The 22764-nt window shown below is 38.8% G+C and overlaps 2 protein-coding genes across 5 annotated transcripts; one reads left to right on the forward strand and one right to left on the reverse strand.

Annotated features, from left to right (window-relative positions):
- Positions 1-3826: 3826 nt before the first annotated feature.
- rassf7b (Ras association domain family member 7b) lies at positions 3827-15481 on the reverse strand. 3 transcript variants are annotated; one of them, XR_014119545.1, is made up of 6 exons: positions 13539-13806; positions 8041-8199; positions 6845-7728; positions 5087-5243; positions 4615-4788; positions 3827-4140 (listed from the first exon to the last, which is right to left on the reverse strand). XR_014119545.1 is itself a non-coding variant. In XM_027013818.3 (6 exons), the coding sequence occupies exons 2-6, from the start codon at positions 8141-8143 to the stop codon at positions 4109-4111; spliced, it is 1284 nt and encodes a 427-aa protein (XP_026869619.1). In that variant the 5' UTR covers positions 8144-8199; positions 15347-15481; the 3' UTR covers positions 3827-4108. The 3 variants fall into 3 exon arrangements, 2 of the variants coding, with proteins under 2 accessions (XP_026869619.1, XP_026869617.1); XM_027013818.3 differs by lacking the exon at positions 13539-13806 and adding an exon at positions 15347-15481 and having other exon boundaries at positions 4681-4788; XM_027013816.3 differs by having other exon boundaries at positions 4681-4788; positions 13539-13805.
- A 1068-nt stretch (positions 15482-16549) lies between these two features.
- hrasb (HRas proto-oncogene, GTPase b) lies at positions 16550-22645 on the forward strand. 2 transcript variants are annotated; one of them, XM_027013819.3, is made up of 6 exons: positions 16555-16894; positions 18715-18848; positions 19069-19247; positions 19349-19508; positions 19728-19851; positions 20214-22645. In XM_027013819.3, exons 2-5 carry the CDS (start codon positions 18738-18740, stop codon positions 19845-19847), a joined length of 570 nt encoding a protein of 189 aa, XP_026869620.1. In that variant the 5' UTR covers positions 16555-16894; positions 18715-18737; the 3' UTR covers positions 19848-19851; positions 20214-22645. The 2 variants fall into 2 exon arrangements, with proteins under 2 accessions (XP_081562307.1, XP_026869620.1); XM_081706181.1 differs by lacking the exon at positions 19728-19851 and having other exon boundaries at positions 16550-16894.
- Positions 22646-22764: the final 119 nt, after the last annotated feature.

Here is a 22764-nt window from a genome sequence, read left to right on the forward strand (position 1 = left end):
TTGAGTTAGACAGAGCAGAAGAGCATCTGGTGCCTCCAGTCACTCCTTACTTACACTTACTTACACACACACACACACACACACACACACACACACACACACACACACACACACACACAGCTCAACCGCATCTTCTTCCTTTAATCTCTGATGCTGAGGGAGCTCCACTTTAACATCAAAATCACACACCTTAATTTGTCACTCAAACATGATCCCAGCCAAAATAATTTTTTTTATGTGCAATACACAAAAACACAGAGACACATAAGAAATATTCAAAAACAAGCATAAAAACTCAGCCTTACTATTGTTTTAATATCACCTCCAACACAACTCTGATATAGGACATCAAATTCTAGTCGATCCACAGGACAAGAATTTGTAGTCTAGAAAGAAAATGGTCCGTTACAAACTTAAACACTGTCCATAACTACATCAGTTAGTTCAATTAAAATCACGAAAGCCAATTCATCCATAAAATACTATTATTAATGTGTATTTCCATGCAGTATTCTCTCACGTTGTCCCATTCAGTAATGCAAGCAAAACAGTAGAGGTGTTCACACTTGTGTGTCCTGGCCACTGGCTGCCCGCTGAAGGGATTCAAAAAGATGAGGCATTCTACGGCATCAAAACCGGTATTGTCCATCATCAGTCCTTCACGATTAGGATTATCCATCTATAGCCTCACGTCTGATAAAGTAATATGCATAAACACAATTGTTAGCTGATTATATAGCAGCAACGCCGTTTTTAAGCATACTTAAGGGTTGCTGATCGGTGAAGTCCCTGCCTCTCCCAGAAAGTACACAAGGTTTTTAAATATGCGTCCGCTAAGGTGCCGTTCCAAAGGGTTTCAGTTAACGCGATGTTTACCGTTTACCGTCAGGTAGCTAGCTATCTTAGCTAACGCTATGTAAGATAGGTTACGTTTGCTAGCCACGTAACCTACGGTTTAACAGCTAGGTTAAGTTACTGAAGACAGAAACAAAGAATTCACATTTGATTCTTAGCTAACTAGCGTTAGTTAGCCAACATAGCTAAATTACAGTAAGCACCGTCAGAAGGAAACTATTTTGTAGCCCATTATTTTTGCTAAGCATCTGTATTTGCATCAAAAAACTGAGGAGTGCAGATTAAATAGGAAAAGTAGGTAATACACCAGTTTACAGTAATTTGGGTTAAAAAAAACCCTAAATGATAGTAAAGCGATCGTGTTTACATTACGCTATGGAAACGCGCTAGCCTATTCAGAAGAAAAACAATTCATCTTCAAACTTAAATACTATTGGATACTGTGGATATGACAAGCGCCTTTTAACCTCGTAGGTAGTAAAATGTCTGTCTATTGGATGAAGTTACTATCAATAATACTCAGTAGGCGTGTTACAGTGTAGGCTGCCGGAAAGTGTGTCCGACCTGTTGTCGCTGTACAAAACATTACAGCAAGCTATCTCCAAGTTTATTATAGTGAAGGTTGATCCCGACTTTGTTTTGCCGTGTATAAACGCTTCTTCAGTTGTGATCAAAGCATGAAAATGAAGACATATAAATTTAGTTATCATACTAAGTTTCATGTGCATAAATGCAAGCTTACTGACATAAATCCTACGTGTTTTTCTTCCTAGAGAAATATATTTAAATACTTTTAAGTCTTGTGAAAACAAGCTATAAAACTGTCAATGGACTTTTGATAGTTAAAAGAGCAGTACGTCATTTTTACCACCAAAAAGTAGCGAACAAAATCTAGGAAAGTGATTATTTATCATTTTTACTTTTTTTCCCCTATAAAGTGCAATTCACATAAGACGAAGAGTCGAATTGTTTTGTAGTCCTCAAACGAGCTATCTTATGCTTGATAGAGCTCTACATGGAAGTGACCATGTTTAAAATAGATTTAGTACATAAACATCTCTGAAACACCCAGACTAGTTGTCATTACAATGTCTGCATCATAATGTAAAGAAGAATCATTGGAAAAATTACTTTTTTGCTCCTTTCAGATTTTCATGTAAATAAAAATATCTAAGCTTTTTCCTGTATACTGCTGTAATAATAATAATAATAAAGAAGAAGAAGAAGAAGAAGAAGAAGAAGAAGAAGAAGAAGAAGAAGAAGAAACTTGGGGGACAATACTAAAAGACACACTTGAATACAATTGCCAAAGTCACAATATAGCAATGTGGTATACACTAAGGAGAAGCAGTGTTCCCCTTGCTGTTCTGCATAAGCCTAAATCCTCTCAGCTAGATCATAAATAAGAGTGGGTAATGATACAGATTCAGGAGCGGAACATCCATCATCCACCTCCTGTACAAGGATGACATCAAGCAAGACTGAAAGTGACAATGACTTATTGATCCACCAATATCACCAATATCTACAGCAAGGACATTGGTATATAATTCAGGCTAGAAAAGTGTGGTCAGCTGATAGTACAAAAGGCAACGTGATCAGGACAGAGGGAACTGAACTTCCTCAAGGCTGTAGAACAAATGTCGAGGACAACTACAAATATCTAGGGATTCTCCAATCACCTGGAAACCATTAGGAAGAAAAGACAGCAACATTCATGTACCTCCATAAGGTAAGGCAGGTGCTCAAGAGTCAGCTGAATAGGAACAATAAAATCAAAGCCATAAATGCGCATGTCCTGCTGGTCATCAGACACCTTGTAGGCACAATATGCTGGCCAAGAGAAGAACCGGAAGCTACCGATGTCAAAACCAGAAATCGCCTCACAATGCAAGGGCACTCCATCCAAAATCCAACTGTATATAAGCAAGCAAGAGGGAGGAAGGGACCTTCAAAGTGTAAGATCCACAGTCCAGGTTGAGTAAAAAAAAAACATCCATCCAAGAAGTGGTCCCCTGGGATGAGCTGTTAAGGGAGTGCCTCAGTCAAATGGAGTATGTGGTCAGCATGGAAGTAGAGGAGGAGCTGAGATAATAAAAAGTATATTTGTAGGCTTGGGCATTGAATACAAAACCCTAAGGTAAAGCCTAGGAATTAGAACACAGAATAGAGGTCCTTGTGGGTCTCTGGGTGCAGAGCACATGCTTTGTTGCAGGTGGTTTCAAGGCCTCCGTGAAGTCTAAGACAGATCATTCTGGACTGTTCCTGTGAGAAATAACTTCATTAGTACTGGGAAAGCTAATTTTTTCTAAAGGTTCTGTGGTTAGTCAAAGTTTGTTACCTTATCACCAAGGACAGAGTGGTACAGAAGAGCAACTTTATCTTGCACATGTTTGGTGGTGTGAGTTGAGATCTTCGTTTAAAAAATATCCAATGGGATATAATGGTGTCAAGCTTCAACTTGCATAATGATGGATCTCAATTTGCATTTATTGAAGAATATATGCTTTGTTGGGGGTGTAAAAGAGGGTGGGGCGATTACATAATCACTCCTGAAAACTGTACAAAGTTTGGTTCTTTGTGTGATTTGTCAGACATTCTCCGGAGGATGCCTCAATGTTTGTTAACATTGACCTGCAATAAAGAACAGGACCAGCTATTCTCCTCAACTAATTCTCAAGTCTGCATTCCAATAGATGCCAGGAATGACATCAATCTCAGTCCAGAAGAGCGCAATACTGTGCTGCACCCTCAAAAAACTTCAAGGCCCCTGGTAGAATATATATATATATATATATATATATATATATATATATATATATATATACACACACACACACACACACACACACACACACACACACACATATATATATATATACACACACACACACACACACACACACACACACACACACATACACACACACCTTCTTAAATGTACAGTTATTATTTAAAAAACACATTCAGGCATGTTTTGCTGTTTAATTATGCATGTCATTTACAGATGTATTTAGATATCATGAAAAAGAAAAAAAACAAATGTTTATAAAATACATTCAACAGCTTAATCTGTTTAATAATTAAAAAGATAACAATATTTACATATGTGTATTTATGCTTACAAGCAACATTTTCACAAACCAATTTCATAAAATGATGCAAAGAGAATACATCCTGAATAAAAAACAAAATTGTCTAGACAGGCTATAAAGTGAACAGTGAACAATTCCCCAGGCTTGCATTCCGAGCTTTATCGCCATGACACTTCTCTTGATGACAAGACTGCAAGACACAAAAATGGATTGAGCTTTCCAGAGCGATAAAGGATGAAAATAACCATTAATGTCTCCGTTCACTTAAAGACAGGACTTTTTAGTTTGCCTAATACCTTATTGTATTTGTGCCTTTATAACAGATGAGAGAGTATTAAAAAACCAGACTGGAAAAAATAGCAGTAATTGGATCAAACCGGATCATTTTAGTATTGTAATGATAATATTTAAGACTTTTTTATTCAAAATTTTTCATAGTCTGGAAGCTACAAAAATGCACATCCAGGGACTGATGAAAGATTGTGTTGTGTTTATCTATTAATTTTTCAGTCAGATTAGTGCTGTTTTACAGCGTACAAATCCCCAAAGGAGCGCACACGGACCAGAAGAGCCAACAGAAAAGAAGGGAGGAGCCAAGAGAAGGACAGCGAGGAGAGGGCGTAGCCTGGGAGGCAGGAAGAGGAAGGCTTAGAAGGGCGCTTACAGGCGGGATGCTAGGGGGCGCCAGAGTACTGAGTGTCTGTTACTGGCTGGTTTCACACATACACACCCTCTGGATGCAGACTGGAGACCAGTGGGTTTTGTAGGCTGCGAGGGTTACCCAGGATCTGCTTGGCAGTGGTGCGAGGGTTGAATTCCAACACTGAATGGTTTGAGTCTGTTTAAAGAGAGCGGGAGACATGGGGCATTATGTCTATGTCATTGTACAACAAATTGTACAACATACTTTATTCTTAAGCCAAAGGTTTGGCCTGAGCATTCAGGAGATAAGCTATGTCAATTTCATCTTGAAGTGACTGTTTACTTTGTCAAGCTCACATGGTTTCACACTATAGAAGCAATACATTACGTGCAGCAAAAGGCTATTTAAACTGAATTTTTAGGGGGTTTTATGCCTTTTGTCACTACCATTAATTAAGTGTGACTAATTTAGGATTTGCCTTTATATCCATTACCTTCATCGCTTTGTCCATCGGGCATGAGGTGAGCTAGGTCTGTGTCATCCGACTGGATGCTGGGATGACTTGGGGGGACTCCTGTCTGCTGGATGAACTGCTGTAGGTTACACTGGCGAAGTTCCTTATTCAGCTCATCCACTTCATTGCTCTTAGCCTATAAAAATAGCAAAAATGATTAGCAAGCTAATCCGCCAAGCTAAATTGCAGTTAGACTCAATCATGTCATTAGGGATAAATAAAGACCGCTTGTCACATTTGATGTAAATTAAGGCCTAATCTAGGAACCAACACCGGAGGCGTTATTGAGGCAATACTTATGTGATGCACATAAAGGATTCCACCAGTAGGTCCTGAGGAATCCATTTATAATCATAATGGGGTCTGCAATAAAATCTAGATTAATCTTACTTTCTATGTCTTTCCCATCTGGAAGGGGATGCATTATGAATGTATTTATTTATTTATTTATTAGTTATTTAACAAAGCATTCACAAGGAGGCAGCAAAACAAAAAGTAAGATTTTTACAGGAACTTGTACCATAAACATGTTGCTTATACTTTTTTTTTTCTTTTTGTCTTCTGACAAAATCGGTTTTCTTTTGTTTAGTTGGTTGGTTGTTGTGTTTTAAGCCTCATGAGGTTGACAACTAAAATTACATTTTTCAGTCTGTAGGTGACTGCCTCCCTGAAGGACATGTGAACATTATGCCTTCCTAAGAAATTAAGGTAGAAGAGACTGATGTAGTAGATGTTTAGCGTGTTCACAGCCCTGCGGTGATATTAGTCAGGGTAAACTTATCACATGATATTTATTTAGGTATTAAGTATACGTCACTGTTTACACAGTGACGCATAATTTTAAACAAAACAATGGCAGAATTTAAATGAGAGTGTGTTTTATTTTAAATAGTTGCTAAGAGACAGTGGTGATGAGCCTGATCAGTTGTCCTCATGAAAAATAAACTAAACAAAAACCTAAGCAAAGCCAAAGAAAACTAAGGTCAATATCTCCATGCATTGCATACAGAACAAACAGGAAAAGATATTCCCCTAGCCTAAAGAAAGAGGGTCAGTAACCACATAGTAAGGCCTCTAATATGGCACTTTTTGTTTCAAGTCTCAAAGGTTTCCAGGACATGGACTAAACTACTAAATTACAGTGCCAGTATTGACATTATTTTATTATCTGTGCTTGTACTTAATCTGGGCCTGGGAAACTGGCCCAAATAGCTTTATGTAGGAAAAATTAAACTTTTGGGAGAAGCGTAGCATTACTGGCTTTAAAGCACCTTGCTTAAAGGCACATCAGAAATGGTCATTGAAAGCACATTTGAAACTGGAGTCTGCCAGTCCAAGATCTACATTTGAGATATTTATGCAGGGAAACTGAGTCCTGCTGCACAATATTCTATTCCCACTGGGACACAGAGACTGTCTAATTCAATGAATTTATATTCCTTTTTGAATGATACCATATCCAGGTATGGTGGACATCAGAATAAAGACTAGGCATCAAGAGGTAAAAGAGGTAAAAATGCAAAACAGGAGGTAAGTGCAGAGTAAATGATGTGTATAATTAAGTAGTTTGGAATCAGTACCATTGTGTTAAATGGTGGCATATTACTGACTGCCTCCTTTAAATGTCTCCCTTTACAAACAAGTAAAAAATTGCAAACAAGCAAAAAAACACCCAACAATTTTTATTATGTACTCTACAAAGTTCTAAGAGTGAGGCATTGACATACTATTGCATACCTGTAGCAGGTCTACTACCACCTTGAGAGCTTTTTCTGTTTCCTCAAGGGAAAGGGCCAGCTCAGAACCTTGATGCTGTGCACTATCTAGCTGTCCCCTCATCTGCCCCAGAGACTCTTCCATGCTTGCCCGTGTATAACGAAGACCATTCTTCCTGGTCTCCACTTGGAGCCGGAGGTTTTGCTCAAGTCTCTCAGACTGGTTTCCAGTCTCATGGATCCGGCGGCTGTGCTCATCCAGAGAAGTGTGGAGCTCCCTGAGCTGTCTCAGCATCTCCTGCTCCCTCTGCACTTCGGCGTGGTACTCAGACTCCCAGTACTCACCGTGGGCCAGTTCAGCCTCGTTGCACCTATATGCCTCTCCCAGGTGGCTCATTTCCTCCTGCAGGTCAGGGAACAGTCCAGGAGGCCGGGGTTGCTCCAAAACCTGCACCTGCTGTTCCAGAGCCTCCAGATGGGCCTGGAGGGCCTGCAGCTTCCCCTTCTGTTGAAGGACCTGCCGGAAAATGTCCTCTTTGGATGGCCCGACTTGGGCAAGGGATGAGGACAGTGCAGAGGGTTCTCTTGGGTCCAAAGGATCTTTAGGCACCTTTTTGAGCTGCTTAGTATGTGTGTGTATTGAGGTAGAGGGGCCCAGATTGAAGCTGAGAGCCTTCTTGGTGTCTCTCTTCTTCGGGGCCTCAGGCTCCAGGAGCTTGGGAATAGCAGGCAGTTGGTCTAGGTCGGAGCCCTCGCTGCTGGTGGGGCCAGTGCGGCGTAGGATGAACTGCACCTCACTGCTCAGCTGGCCCAGTTTGGCCAGGGATTCCAGGGGCCGCTCATTAGCTACAAGCTGTCGCTCGGTGTCTCTTAGCTTCTGGATTAGGACATAGCGGCCTGTTTGCCCTAGAGAAAGAAAAAAAAATTAAAAGATATTTTAACGGAGGCACAGATCTTGTTATTCAATAAACACACACACACACACACACACACACACACACACACACACACACACACACACACACATATATATATATATATATATATATATATATATATATATATATATATATATATATATATATATATATATTTTAATTGCAATTTGGTGGTAAATACACTATGTGAAAAGAATTTTAAACATCAAGTAAGATATTAGTCAGCCAAAAGAAACCAATACCATTAAGATTTTTCCCTTACAGACATATTAATCCATACCTATTGCCTGAGCCAGGGCAATGACCACATCCTGACAGGATGTCTCCTCTGATAAGCCACAGACAACACGCTGCACCCCATCCACCCACACCTTTAGCTCCATCTCTCTTCACCCGCTTCACTCAGGAGCCCGTTTCACATGGTCTCCTTTTCAGTGTCCTGTAGGAGAGAGGGAAAACTTGACCTCAATAAACTCGAGGGAATAGTCACATCCAATATGTTTAAATTCTAGGGGTTTTTTTTAAAGGAAAGTCCACTACTGTGTCTCACTAAAGACAAATACAAAAAAGTGCACTGGTAATGCCAAAACATATACAAGTCCTGGTGCTGACAGAATATTTCAGTTACTTTCTTTCAGGTAACAGATCTGAAATGGTTTGAAAGCTATTCCAAAAGTGTGATATATTCTCATTTTACCAGAAGAAAGCTCTGAGAGTGTCAAGTATATCAGAAATTTGTGAAGGACTGGTCAAGACAGTAACAATGCAGTTCATAATATTTGTAAAACTATTTAGATGTTTAATTTCTCTGATGAATTTTTGAACCAAGTTAAGAGTTAATCCCATCTGACTACCTAGAACAACGCATCTAGATTAGTTCCCTTTGAGCATGTAAATGTATGAAAATGCAGGAGTGACATACATGACAGCAGTAACACAGCAAATGCCTGAGAATCTGAAATCCTGGAAGTGCTCATAACGTCATCTCAGAACAGGGACCAATGGCCGAGTTTTTTGTATATTATCTCCACACACTGCATTCCAGCGTGACTTGTCAAGGAATGCTGCTTTGCTAGTCTGAGATAATTAACAAAACCAGGACACATGCGCCACTGATGAGCTATGACGTCAAGCAGCAAATAGTTCACAATGTACTGATGATTTTTGTTTTGTACTGGTATTCTATGCAGCGTCTATTTCTACTTCTGTTCTATGGTGCGTAATGCAATCTGTTGTTCAATACTATACACAGTATGATATGATACATTGATGCTTTCCACAGGAAGGGTAATACTGTCAACAATTGTGAGCCTGATTCACTGTATCACATTGAGGTGTGCATTTTTAAACCAAATACCTCAAATAACATGCATGTTCACAGAAAACGGAGCTTGTGGTAAAATGGAATACAGATCCATTCCCACTGTCCAAGCAACCCAAAATGAGTCATAACTATACTGCTTACAGGAGATGATGCACTTTCACCTGGAATGAAGAAGTTGTAGGTTATAGACAGAAAAATGCCTTGCACTCAAAATGATAAATTACTCAGTCTCTGCTATGGCAACATGTGATTGAAATATTTATCAGTTGAGTTACTGCAAATCTTTTTCATTCCTTTTAGGTGAGTCAATCCAATCTTTACACTCTGCATAATGAAATATATCAAAATCAGGACAAGCTGCCTTCTGGGCACTGATCAGGGATCAGCTCTTTCCCGCCCTCATCTTCAGGCTTCCATATACATGTTTAAAGGGAGAGCAGCTCCTCAAGACAACACTTGCAAATGTGCGGGTGGAGACTTGCACTGCTGAGTGAGGCCCTAACTGGCCAGCCATTCCCACTAGCTCCTTATGAGGGCAAAGACCAGTGAGAGTGGGGAGTGAATGTGGAGGTGGCACTAGTCTCTACCAACCTTTCACAGTACATGCCTAAGGCAATCATTAACCAGCATCCACATTCCTCTACGCCCTGGAACCGAGCTCGCTGACTCAAATCAAACACATACTGTGCTCTGTGGTAGGCAAAAAGTCAGGCAGCCAGCTATGTTCCTCTCAATTCTACAAATAAACTTGATTTTCTTGCAAAGTTCTATCTAACTTCTGTTTTAAACCTATGGTTATAAAGAGTTAATTAATTTATTTACATTTTATTTATTTAACTTAATTAGCATAGGACAGGAGGGCTATAGTACATGTTCACCGATGTTCTACTGAATCCTCCTGTATATCAGCATGGCGTCTCTCCCCACTGAACACAGTGAATCCCAGGATACCGCTTTACTAAGTTATCAGTAGCAAAATAGTGAAAGAACACGTCGCAGGTTAGAGGGTTTACGTCTGAGGAAAAATGTAAAACTCTTTTATAACCATTATCACATTAGCATCTGTCTTCATGGCTTCCTTTTAAAGGTTTCTATTAATAAACAATGTGAGAAATTTAAAACCAAGGCCTTTTGCCTGACTTTTTTTTCTTACTGTTTAATGTAAAAGGCCTACACACTAATCCATCTGAAATGACATTTTATTCACCCTTATAACAACTAAAGTAGGTTGCATGATTTAACAAAACATATATATATATATAACATCCCATCTGAATATTAACATCAGCTAGAATGATGATGAAATAACTACATGAAACACTTTTTTTACTCTTTCATATTACACCCTGACTACATGTAATGCCAAGATTTGTGTTAGAAAGTAAACTGAATGTCGCCATTCAGTAAGTTTCACTACAGTAATATTAACCAGACATCCCTAAGTAATATTAACCAGAAAAGCACAGTCCTTCAACCATAGACATACAGGCTGTTTGTATTACAGGTCAGCTGCTATGCATCTGACATCATCTCTGAATAAGGCAACAGCAAATTTCCTAATGCCCCTAACCCTAGCCAACCAATTACTCTGTTCAACAGACACTGAAAGATCCAGTAAAATCTTTGTTAGTATGCAGTCTCTGGGATCTGTGTGTAATTATACACCCATTGCCTGACTCAGCAAACGTGTAGTAGATTGAGTCTCTGTGAATGTCCCTCACAAAAGAGGCATCTGTTCTCCCAGCTCCTCTTCTAACCACTCAGATGTGCCTCGGGTAGGGGAGCACAGAGCCAGAGGAAGGAGCCAAACTGAATACATTCCAAGCTTGAAATTTTAGACTCTTCATCCGAGAGCACTATCATGACTGGAGACATCAAAGATTTAGGTGTCCCTCTATGCACAGGGAGTTTAATAAAAGCTGAACATGGCGTGTTTGTGTTTGTGTGTGTATGCTAGTGGTAGTTAGGGGAGTGTTATTTAAAGTAGCCCCAAATTAATGGTTAAAATGTTCATTCTTTATTTCAGTAAATGCGGGTGGGTATATGTGTGGGGGGTTGGGTGGGTGTGTTTTTTTTAAGTGCTACTGTATGATGTAACTGGAGACACTTATACACTGACACTGAAGATAATATGCACTCCTATTTTCCCATGTTTCCCTGTCCACATTGAAATTTGATCTGTCCCAAGGAAGAAACATGACAACATAAACACTAAGAAATAAAGGGCAAACAAGAGAGGCTGGCTTTCAAGGCCTTTGTCCCACACGATGACGTGTCTAATGAGCTACTGAGATGTTTGGACGAAAGTGTGTGCAGACAAATCTTTGATGGCTGCTGCTTAACGGCTGGCAAGATCTGAGAAATGCCCAGCAAAAAATAGAAGGGGGTGTTCTTACTGCCTTATTCTTGTCACATAATGACCACATATGATATCATGAAATAAAACCAAAAAGGTTCAAACAGTGTGAATTCCACAGAGCAAATAAATCATGCAGAACCAGGTCCATTAGTTTCTCACACAGGCATTAGGTTTCGCATATCTGGTTAAAGGGGATGAAACCAGCCTGGTGAAGTCCCACAGCATAGCTAAGCCTTTCTCTTTGTGTGCAAAGGGAGGAGTGTTCTCTTTCTCCTGCGTATATGAGCTCACTAAAGCACGGAAGTAAACAATGATTGCAAGATGAGTATGATACCTTTGGCATGCAGCATTTCAGGTGGATCAGCCTACAGCTTCCTGTCCAGAAAGTCCAAAGTCCCTTTTGAAAATAAACTGCAAAATGAAACTTCCTTCTTGTTTTAGTTGCAGTCAAATTTCAGTTTTGTATCCCAATTTATTTCCTGGGACTTTAGTGTGGTCTGTATCCTGATATAGTGTGTGTGTGTGTGTGTGTGTGTGTGTGTGTGTGTGTGTGTGTGTGTGTGTGTACTAATCCGGGTGTCTCAGTACACTATATTAGATTCATAATGTAAAAGAGAAGTTATCCTTCTTTCCACTTTATTAGAGTAGGGATAACAGCTATGCTTAAAACTTTAGGCTACGGATACTGGCGGAAAGCAGACACAGGAAGTTTGTTAATGGGAATAGTTGCAACTGGATAGCTTTGTTGGAACATTCAAATGTGTTTCCATCAGAGGCACCTAACACTGGTCTTGAGGGACTAAATATTAAAAAAAAGTGATTAGAGTGAATTTTCTGAAAGAAGTTTAAAATAATAGCTCAGATGTCTAACCTTCCTGTCTCTATAAATCCACAAAACCTCCAGTAATTTCTTTCTGACAATATGATGTATCAAGTGTTGAAGCTGATGGGTATACATTCCCACCATTGTTTCCCAGTTTTCCCATGAGCTTCCCCAGGTCCCCAGGGCTGTTGATAATGTCTTTATAAATGTGCAATCCTGTCTTGATACATGTGAATACATACTGAAAAATCTTTCAGTTCCAACCAGGAAATAACAGCTCATTTTAATCGTGGATAAGTAAAATGAGATACAAAGAACCCTGTTCTCTGGGAAATCCCACCAGATTGCAAAAAAGGCAGAACTGGACAGTTGAACTGATTTTGTTACACATGTACCTATTACCCATGAATATTGAATTTATCAGGCTTAGTGCTTGTGAGAAATGAGGAAGGAGATTATCCATTTTAGGAAGTGAAATTAGTAAGAATGACACCAAAAAAAAAGTGATTAACCATATCATACCAACCCAGTCAGTAAACAAAAATATTACAAGATGGATAATAACTCTAAATTTCTATAATAACTTTCCCCTTATACTTATATCTAACAAAAATGCTATGGAAATGTTTGTGATGAAGATACACATCTGCAACATCAGCCACAGGACATTCTGCCACTGTGTACAGAGTCAGAGTTTTACTGTTCCAGGTGAGAAACATGACAAAGTCAGCAATTACAAAAGTACATGTCTGCCATGGACACAGGTCACATATTTATAACTCTAATCTAGCAATGTAACTTAAGATCAAAGAGAAATATATGCTATAAACCTTAAAATATGTTATAAACCTTACAATAGGTCAAAGGCATACAAGCTATGGCCTCCAATAAGCAGGAGATCTATGTTGTTTAAGGTGATAAATTAGTATAGTATTTGGTGGGACAAATAATATCCACCCAATTGAATTGGGCAAATGTTAAAACCAGGTTGAACCGAATGTTGAAACCACGTTGAACTGAATGCTGATATACAATTTTTTAAGTTATACACTTACAATTATCATTAACACTGAAAAGACTAATGCTGCACTTTTGTTTTTATTTTAAACTGACCTAGTATATAGCACCATTTCATCACAAACATTATTTTTCTTTGTCTACAGCAAAAAGGCTAGAGCAGACATGAACACCACTGGAAAATCTGGCAGACTTGACGGACCCTGTGGAAGAACTCGACAAACCTGCTGCTCTGAACCAGGAGGCTATATTTACCTTTAAGTTGAAACCTCTCTCCCGTGTGTCAAGCTTTCGTCTCATCATGCTAGGACAATCCAAAGAAAACAGTACTGGCTTCTTTTAGTGCGTCTCAGAATGTAAATTAAAAATAATTAAAAAGAAAAAAGAGTCAATGTGTGTTGATACGGTCCAACAGGTGGTCAGCTGAACTCTACTAGCAGTGGCGCAGTCTTAAATGCCTGAGTTTCTGAAAGTCTCTCTCTCTCTCTCTCTCTCTCTCTCTCTCTCTCTCTCTCTCTCTCTCTCTCTCTCTATGCGTTTCGCACTACAATGCTATGCTGGCACATACTGTAGTCTTTCAATGCTCCTCCCCCTTCCACAGGTGATAGCTACAAACAAGCACTCCCTCTCAGATCTCTCTCTCTCTCTCTCTCTCTCTCTCTCACACACACACACACACACACACTTCATACATTTGCACTGGAGTTAAAAATAATGATATATATGATGCAATTGTGTCTGCCAAAAATTAATTAATTAATTAATTTGAAAACCTGTACAGGCACAAATGACAAGACACATTACACATACTGTGTGAACTTCTGATGTTTTAACTTCCTCTCTTGATACAATGAATAGCTATAGTTCCTTTTTCATATCTTTTTGAGCCATGTCAACTTGAAAATGGCCTATAATTTATAAAACTAGAAGGCTCTATTGCATTACATGCAAAATTGCATACAAACTTGCATGCATTCTTTATTAAAGTAAATATAAGCAGATTACACATAACTAAAGTTAAATACTAGAACACAGCAGAAAGCAAAGTCTTGACCAAATGCTATACAAAGGACACATTTGTCACTCAAAACAAATATGAATTCATACTACATTGAAAGAGAATAACAAATGCAAATAAATTAAGCAGAAACCAGTAAAAGGCTCGAGTCCACAGAGCAGGCTGCAATTCACAAATCTTCCTTTCTCAATATTATTAAGTGGGGCACCACAAGAAAGGTGTCGGTAGAATCATTCATAAATTAGCATACAGATGAATGCAAAAAGTTTCATAAGAGTTTTGGCAACAGAGTTGTCAACATTTTGAGGTGCGCATGCTTACAGCTGCTGACAGCATCACCCCATCCTTTGTCTCTTTTCACTACAAACAGAATTGCCTTTTATATAAAACCATGACAACCTCAGACGAGTCAGGAGCCATGACAGAAACAAACCCTGTAAAAATGTCTGTTTCAACAAGGACATGTCCTCCCTATCAACACAGCGCACCTTTTGAGATAACAGACTGTTTCCCGCTGATCTCCAATACAGCAAGAGGACTTATTACCATACTTACTGCCACTGATATCTACAATGGAACATCTTGCACTTGTTACACACTCGACAGTGTAAGCTTCACAGTGAAGTGTGTTTGCAATTAACAATTGAGGAGGCTAATAAATAAACCCAAGACAAATGTTTAAAACACGACAAACTCAGCACATACATCTGTAATGGTGAGTGAGTGTAATAAACAAGTCAAGTCTTTCAGATGGTCATGGTTTGAGCTGGTCACAAGCACAATTCACAAACCTTCCCTTGAACATTTGCAATTGGGTTTATAAAAGGAGAAAAGTTTCCTACTTACTACAAAAAAAAAAGAAGTCCTGTAAAAAGAATAATACCAGCCAATGTGCATTAACATGCAGTACTGTAATAATTACAGAATATCACATCAAAGACATGTGCTACTTGTGTGAAAAGCACCAAGGTATAGTTATTGTGAAAGAAAATGTATCCTTGAGCAAAAACAAGGGCCTCAGGAGAAGCCTTGTCAATGGACTCACCTCTTCTAAAACCCGATGTCCACCAGGGCAAACAATGAAGATGGAGACAGAAAAGGCAGAAGGACAGACAGAGTGTAAAAAATGGATCAATGTGACTTAGCTAAGGCCTCAGCAGACAAGTGAAGAGGAGCTGCTACTCTTTCCGTTGCCTTGGATACGGATGCTTTTTCAAGCAGGTCAGCCAATAAGAAGCTCAAATGGTAGACACACAAAGGACCATGTGACATGCAGGCTGCCTTTCAGAAGAAAAGAAGACATGGGGAGTGAGGATTATTGACTCACAGAATGGCAGTATAACTCATTTTCTGCTAGTAACCATTGCGGACCACTGTAATTACCGTAGCTGAATGGAAATTGTGCTATCACCAAAAGCATGTTTTTGCATTACAGTAATCGCAATGTCTCAGTATTTAAAAGGGCTTGTTGACACACACTGGACTGAAGAGCTTGGCACCTAAAGTCTAAAATAGGTGTGAAACTTCCATTTGCCCACAGGGCAATAAAACAAGAAATATTGCAAGTTAACCTATCTGCAATACTCCGCATTAACCCAGTGGCCCAGACAAAACTGCTGACTATGGGTTAATATCCTCCTCACTCAGCCAGTCTCAGCAAAACCTGGAGTGTGCTGCACTCTAGTGGAAGGTCACATATCTTGCAGCTGGCTAATTTTTAAATGTGAAGAAATTTTGAATATGAAATGTGAAGCACTTCATTAAAGTATACCCCCTCCCCCACATTGCCTTGCGCTCTCTGACACACACACACACACACACACACACACACACACACACACACACAAATATAAAATGTTAACATGTAGCCTATGAAAGAAATCCAGCAATTCCAATTCATTATTAGCATCACACATAGTATTAACAAAAATATTGGATTTGTTTTCATTCTTTATTTACAATATCTAAAACTATGACCTTATATTAATTGAACCTTTGCTCTTAAGAAGGTCTCTCAGTAACCTCTGGGTAAGTTATTGGATCTGCTTGTGATGAAAATACATTTACTGGACAAAAAAAAAAGCTTTCAGAGGAACCAGTGCTCAGCGTATCCTACTGTACCGTACCTCTTTGTGGCCTTCAGACGCTACGTTTAAACAAAGTAAAGCAAAGTAATTTTCACATTTAAATTAGTCGAGTTGATGCGGATTGGTTGTCGCCTCTATGGTAAAGTATGTGGTGAACGACAGAGGACAGACGGCGGGCTACAGCTAAGCTGCTGGCTTTGGGCGTGGGCTGCGGTAATCAGAGCGCTGTTTCCCCCTCAGTACATTGTTTGCGTTACATCCGAACCTCACCGGTAGTTCGCTGTACAGGCTTGGCGGCGGACGGTGCCTGTCAGAGAAATTGCTCGTTTGAAATGCCAATAATTTCCAGTCGTGTAAAATCTTAAATTCCAGCAGTGGTATGTTTGCATCAACGAGATTGAGGTTTTTAAGGCTATTCAGAGAACTGTCGACACATTATTGACTTGTCTTCAGGGTAACCTATACATCACGATCTGTCCTCGAAGGGAACGCCAGCATCGTATTTTGTAAGTAGTCTTGCCGAGTTTACACTTTGTGAAATTTTATTCACGTTTCTGTACCAACAGGACATTGTGTTCCTTTACGTTTTTATTTTTGAACTGAAGCTTCTGCAACCATTAACACGCCGAGAACGAAACAATTCCCCAAATCACTGCTTCATATGCCTGCTATATCCGTTTGATAGTTTGGTACAGTTTGTTAGAACATGCAATAACCTGCAGGTTAAGCACAACTGGGTTCATTTGAGCTCGGGGTCGCGACATTTAGTTGGTTCGCTACGTGCATTGCGGTTTAAGTGATAATGTGTTTGTAAGTTACAACAATTAGTCTGCCGATAAGAGGCTAGTACAATCATTTTTCGTGTTGATTGCAGTTTTATTTATTCATAAATCATCTAATGATTGGTGTTTGTTTACGCTTTTCAAAGTTAGCGTATAGCCCACAGCCTGCCCATGCTGGTTCACCGTGCTACAGATCTGCACACCCTAATGAGTGTTTACATAGCCTACCGGGGAAATCAATAAGAGTGATGTCATTCACTGCGTCCTGACGTGCGGCCTACTGCCCATATACTGCTATAGGCTACGGCAAACAATAATAGAATTTCCATCCTTTCCGTTAGAAAAATAAAAAGTATATTCTTTATGATTTCCTTGCACGGTAAACTTGCACAAAATGTTCAGGCTGCTAATAATGAGGTAAGCTAGTTGAGCCTTACACTTCTGTATACTGACTGAATGCTACTGGGGGGTAACGCCCCTGAAAAAATAAATAAATATATATATATATATATATATATATATATATATATATATATATATATATATATATATATATATATATATATATAAAAACAAGGATTGGTGCTCAACTTTCTTTAGTTGTGTACCTTATTGCAGGCCATCCTTTTGTTCTTTCGCTTTTATCATCCGTATTAGTTATATATTAAGAAACCAAACTTGCTGACTTGCACATCATTGGACAAATAGAAAACAACTAGAGGCCTCAACTCAGCTTCAGCCAAAAATGTTTTACTAGAGATTCTGTGGAAGTGAATGTTGACCTTAAATATTGGAGGTTCACTTTCTGACAAAATTATCTCACCTGATTGGAATAAATAATAACTAGGCTGTATATTAATATAAATATTATATGAAATATTTTATATATTTAATATTTTATATATGTAATGTGTTATGTATGTAATTATATATATATACACGCACACTTTACACTTAATTACAAAAAAAAAAACAGTGTTTGAAAAATCCCTTTAAAATAATTTTTAAAATTCTGGGCAGTCATCTGCTTATTGGCAGAAGTTAAACTGGGCAGGTAGTTTCCACAGAGTCGACCTGGCATTTCTGGCAGGCGCTGCATCATACCTCATGAGCTACTAATAAATCACCAGCAGGGTTTTGACAGGGAAAACCCTGTCAGTGACAGCAGGAGAGTTTCGCTTGTCTGCCAAAATGGTTTTCTTTTTTCTGTCTCTTGTACGTCACTACAAAAAAGGTTGCCTCATTTGTCATGGCAACAAAAGACTAGGTGTTTGGTTGCTATGCACTATTCAGGGAGAGTTGGTTGCAAAAAAGTCAAGAGCCCTAACTTGTAATGGAGGGCAGAGGGCATTTGAACTTGCTGTAATCAGGGGATCTGTCATTATTTCCTGGTGATAGAATCAGAACTTTAAGGTTTATGTTAGATTCTTTACAACAATTTAGTTTTCCATCATGGTTTTCTGGTGTAGTATGAGTAACTTCTTCCATCAAAAAATGCACCATAATCTCATTCATTTGGTCACCACACCCTCTTGTCATTTCAGAATTTTCTACTACGGCTGGGAGGATGACAGAGTACAAACTAGTGGTGGTTGGGGCTGGAGGTGTGGGCAAAAGTGCCCTCACCATCCAACTTATCCAGAACCACTTTGTTGATGAGTATGACCCTACTATTGAAGTAAGACCCAACACATTACTTTTCCTTAAGTTGTTTTTTCAGCTTGGTCATTTTAAGAAGATTATTATGACATTATTCTTCTTTGTTTAAATATGTTTTAAAATTACACACAGCAGCAACTTTTCAGGAGTCTTACAGGAGTGGATTGTGTAAGGATGCGGTACCTGAATAAAAAAGCAAGATAGTATTATACTCCGTGCCCACTTTCTGTCCCTCCCAGGACTCCTACAGGAAGCAAGTGGTGATCGATGGGGAGACATGTCTCCTGGACATATTGGACACAGCTGGACAGGAGGAGTACAGTGCAATGAGAGACCAGTACATGAGGACGGGAGAGGGCTTCCTCTGTGTCTTCGCCATCAACAACACCAAGTCCTTTGAAGACATCCACCAGTACAGGTTAGGGCATTCCATGCCAGTTTGCTTATTTGGGAATAATGCTGATTTAAGTGCAACTGGTTTGTATTTTGCTTGATTTGTTTGGGTGTGTGGATTCACAGGGAACAGATCAAAAGGGTGAAAGACTCTGATGACGTGCCCATGGTGCTTGTGGGTAATAAATGTGACCTCCCTGCACGTACGGTGGACACCAGGCAAGCTCAAGAATTGGCTCGGAGTTATGGCATCCCTTATATTGAAACATCTGCCAAGACGAGACAGGTCAGGTTCAAAAGCAGCTTTGTATGTGCAGATAAAATTAGTATAACCTGATTTATTAACTTAAGCACATTACCATGTGTAGATTGTCATCAACCTGAGTACCTTTGAAGTGGCATACATTTGGTTCCAGAAAACTATGTAGAATTAAGAATATTCAATAAGAGTTGTCTAGAAAATGCTATGATAGGCTCCACTAACGAGGACTGGCTTGGGGCCTAGGGAGTGGAGGATGCTTTTTACACACTTGTCCGTGAAATCAGACAGCATAAGCTGAGGAAGCTGAATCCACCGGATGACAACGGCCAAGATTGCATGAACTGCCGATGTGTGGTGTCATGACCAAGCAAGTAGCCTCAATATTACTATTTAAGCAAACAACAAAAGGTTTCATTCAAGTCATATTATGTTAAAACTGACTTATACTGCTAAAAACTGTAGTTAGCTTGAATTGATAGTTTATTAAGAACACCTATTCCATATAGCTGCATGAATATAGGTTACCAATCTTAAAGGACAGGTCTAATCTATTCATAACTTAATTGACTGATGGTAATTTGTCTTGTTCTTTGCATGACTGTGCCATGTTTCAAATGGCCTCTTCCTGTTTAATAAAAAGGGGAAGGTTTTACAACTCATATGCAGTGTATAGTGAAGGTCTTCCAGTAGTGTGTTCATTTGCTCATCCACAAACTCTCCACCTCCCAGGTAACCTGTGACAATTGGAGAGGACTTTTGAAGAAGCTGCACTGCTCCAACACTGCAATGCCTCCCACAAGCTAGAGGTCGGGACTACAGACTGTGTAAAAGGAAACTATTTTTTTGTCAGCGCTAGTGGATTTAAGAGTCCACACCTGTCTGCTGAGGGACATCTGACTCTGGCCTTTACTGGAGCAAAAAAATATTACCTCAAAGACTAGTCTAAACACTGGGCTTGCTTGGACTGTGTTAAGGACTGCCGTACTAAAATATGTTATCCACATTACAATACTATCTACTCTCAACTGGAAACAATAGATGACAAAATAACCTTGCTTATCACCTCATCAGCTTTGGGCTTTTCATCATCAGACCAAATGAGAGTATAATTGCTACATTACTTGGATTTGCAAACATGATAATGCTTAGACTAGCAAAATGTAATGACATGGGGAAAAATATATGACTTGTATACCATTTGCTGGTAGGAGCCTAACTCAGTGTCATGTACATATTTACTGATTTCTCTTGCAAAGAGGCTCTTCACTGATATACTTAAAATCTTATGAGCTCCAGTACAATAGTTCACAATGGTGATTACAAGGTACAGTGATATAAGGAACACACCTGTGGTATATCATCGATTTGCACATGGCATAGGACTGTGTTTAAAGTGTTGGCAGGCATATTTCATATTTCAAGTGATCCTCTTCTTCACTATCCCTTAGTTTCTAGTTAAATGACAACAGATATCAATGTAAAAAAACAAGCAGAATTCTAATGACAAACATTTGACAAGGTTTGTCTGTAATATGTGATGGTTTCTGGAGCACTGAAATGTGCCAGTAGATTATTTGTCAGAGGGCAGACTCTTAACTGAATTGCACATATTGCAACCTTAAAAGCCTAAGGCACTGTTTCTGTTTATCACTGTGCTCGATTTCTGCTCAGGGCATAGGGTTGAAACATTGTAGTTCGGTTTGGAGTCTCTTGTGTTACTGTAAATGGGTTTTCTTCACATATTTTTTTCTTCCCTATCATTGTACCACTAAATTTGTGCCTCTTTCCCCACCCCCACACTGTCTTATTATTCAAAAACAAGGATAATGTGCTCTGATGTTAAAGATGCAAGTGCAGAAATATTAAAATTAGTGGTCTGTTATTTTAGGGGTATTTATTCTAATATTCTAAACTGCAATGGAAAGTATATATTTTCAATTTTAGTCTTACAATAAATGAAAGGTAGAGGCAGTTGCTTAGCGAAGTTTGACGTAACTGATAACACATTTGTTAGCAACATGTTGTCTTTAAATTGCAGTAATGAAGAGCAGTTACTGCTTCATTCCTGTAAGCTTTTTCTTCTTTCTAAGTGCTTTACCAGGAAAAAAGATGTCATAAATCTTTAAGATTTAAAACATAAACACATTCCAGGAGTGTCCTTCTATTAGCACTTGCTGCAACTGCTAATTTCTAATAATGCAATAAATAACAGTGCTACAATACCACACACTCTAAAACATAGCAAGTTACACAGTTGCCATGTCTGTTGTACTTAGCGATAGTACTGGGGTGGCTATGACAGTGCATTAGCAGTTTTTCCAATTTGGAGTTTTAGATGTGGTACATGGTGAATAGTCCTGATATGAATGATCCAAGAAAGATTGGGAGATGGGGTTCTGCATCAATTAGGCTATGACTTTTTAGTGTTTAAAGAAAATGCAATTACCTACTTTTGTTTTTTGTGTGAGTTCACCGAATCGTTAATAACATGTTGAATAGAACCCCAATGGTCTTTTGAATTTCTTTTAAAGGACTGACATTATGGATAACTTGTGGCATTACATCATTGTGATGTAAAGGCACTTCTAGGGATGGATAGCTTGGATAGGCATGTGCTTCCATCAGATTTTAAGCACTGTTCTGTCCCAAGACATCAATGACCACACATTTAGATAATATTTAAAATTACAGTGCTATTATCAAACAAGAAATTACATATTGCAACTGCCGTATAACTACTTTTGGATCATCCAAATCATTTTAAGGAATTGACCCTAAAAATCAGCTGCTTCATTTTGTTAGAGGGACATAGTTCTGTAGGAAATGACATAACTGGCTGCTTATTGAAATGTCATAGTTTTGTATGTCAAGAAGCTTACTGCCTAAAATGTTGGTTTCTCTACGAGGGCTGCTGCTAAATTATAGTGTTTGGTGATTATTTTTATTGAAATATCTCAACCAGGTTGGTTCCTGTAAAGCAACATTGAGTCTGCTATTTTAACATACAACCTTCCAACAAAGCTTATAAATATTCATTTGAACATATGAACATAGAAATATGAATTTTAGAACTTTCACTTTCGTGTATGTGTGCGCATTAGTTCTTTAAATGTTGTCTTACATTGTAAAATTATGCTATGTTGATAAAAGTGTTAAATATTCCAGAGCCTTCTTTTCTTGAGACTTTTGCAGGTAGGCAATATAAATATATCACAATCTTGTTAGATCAGAACAAGAGATAATTAAGAATACTAGAGGTTACTCAACCCAAACAAACAAA

The sequence above is a fragment of the Electrophorus electricus genome, chromosome 23 (assembly GCF_041902795.1).
Source record: "Electrophorus electricus isolate QZ-2024a chromosome 23, ASM4190279v1, whole genome shotgun sequence".
Classification (NCBI taxonomy): domain Eukaryota; kingdom Metazoa; phylum Chordata; class Actinopteri; order Gymnotiformes; family Gymnotidae; genus Electrophorus; species Electrophorus electricus.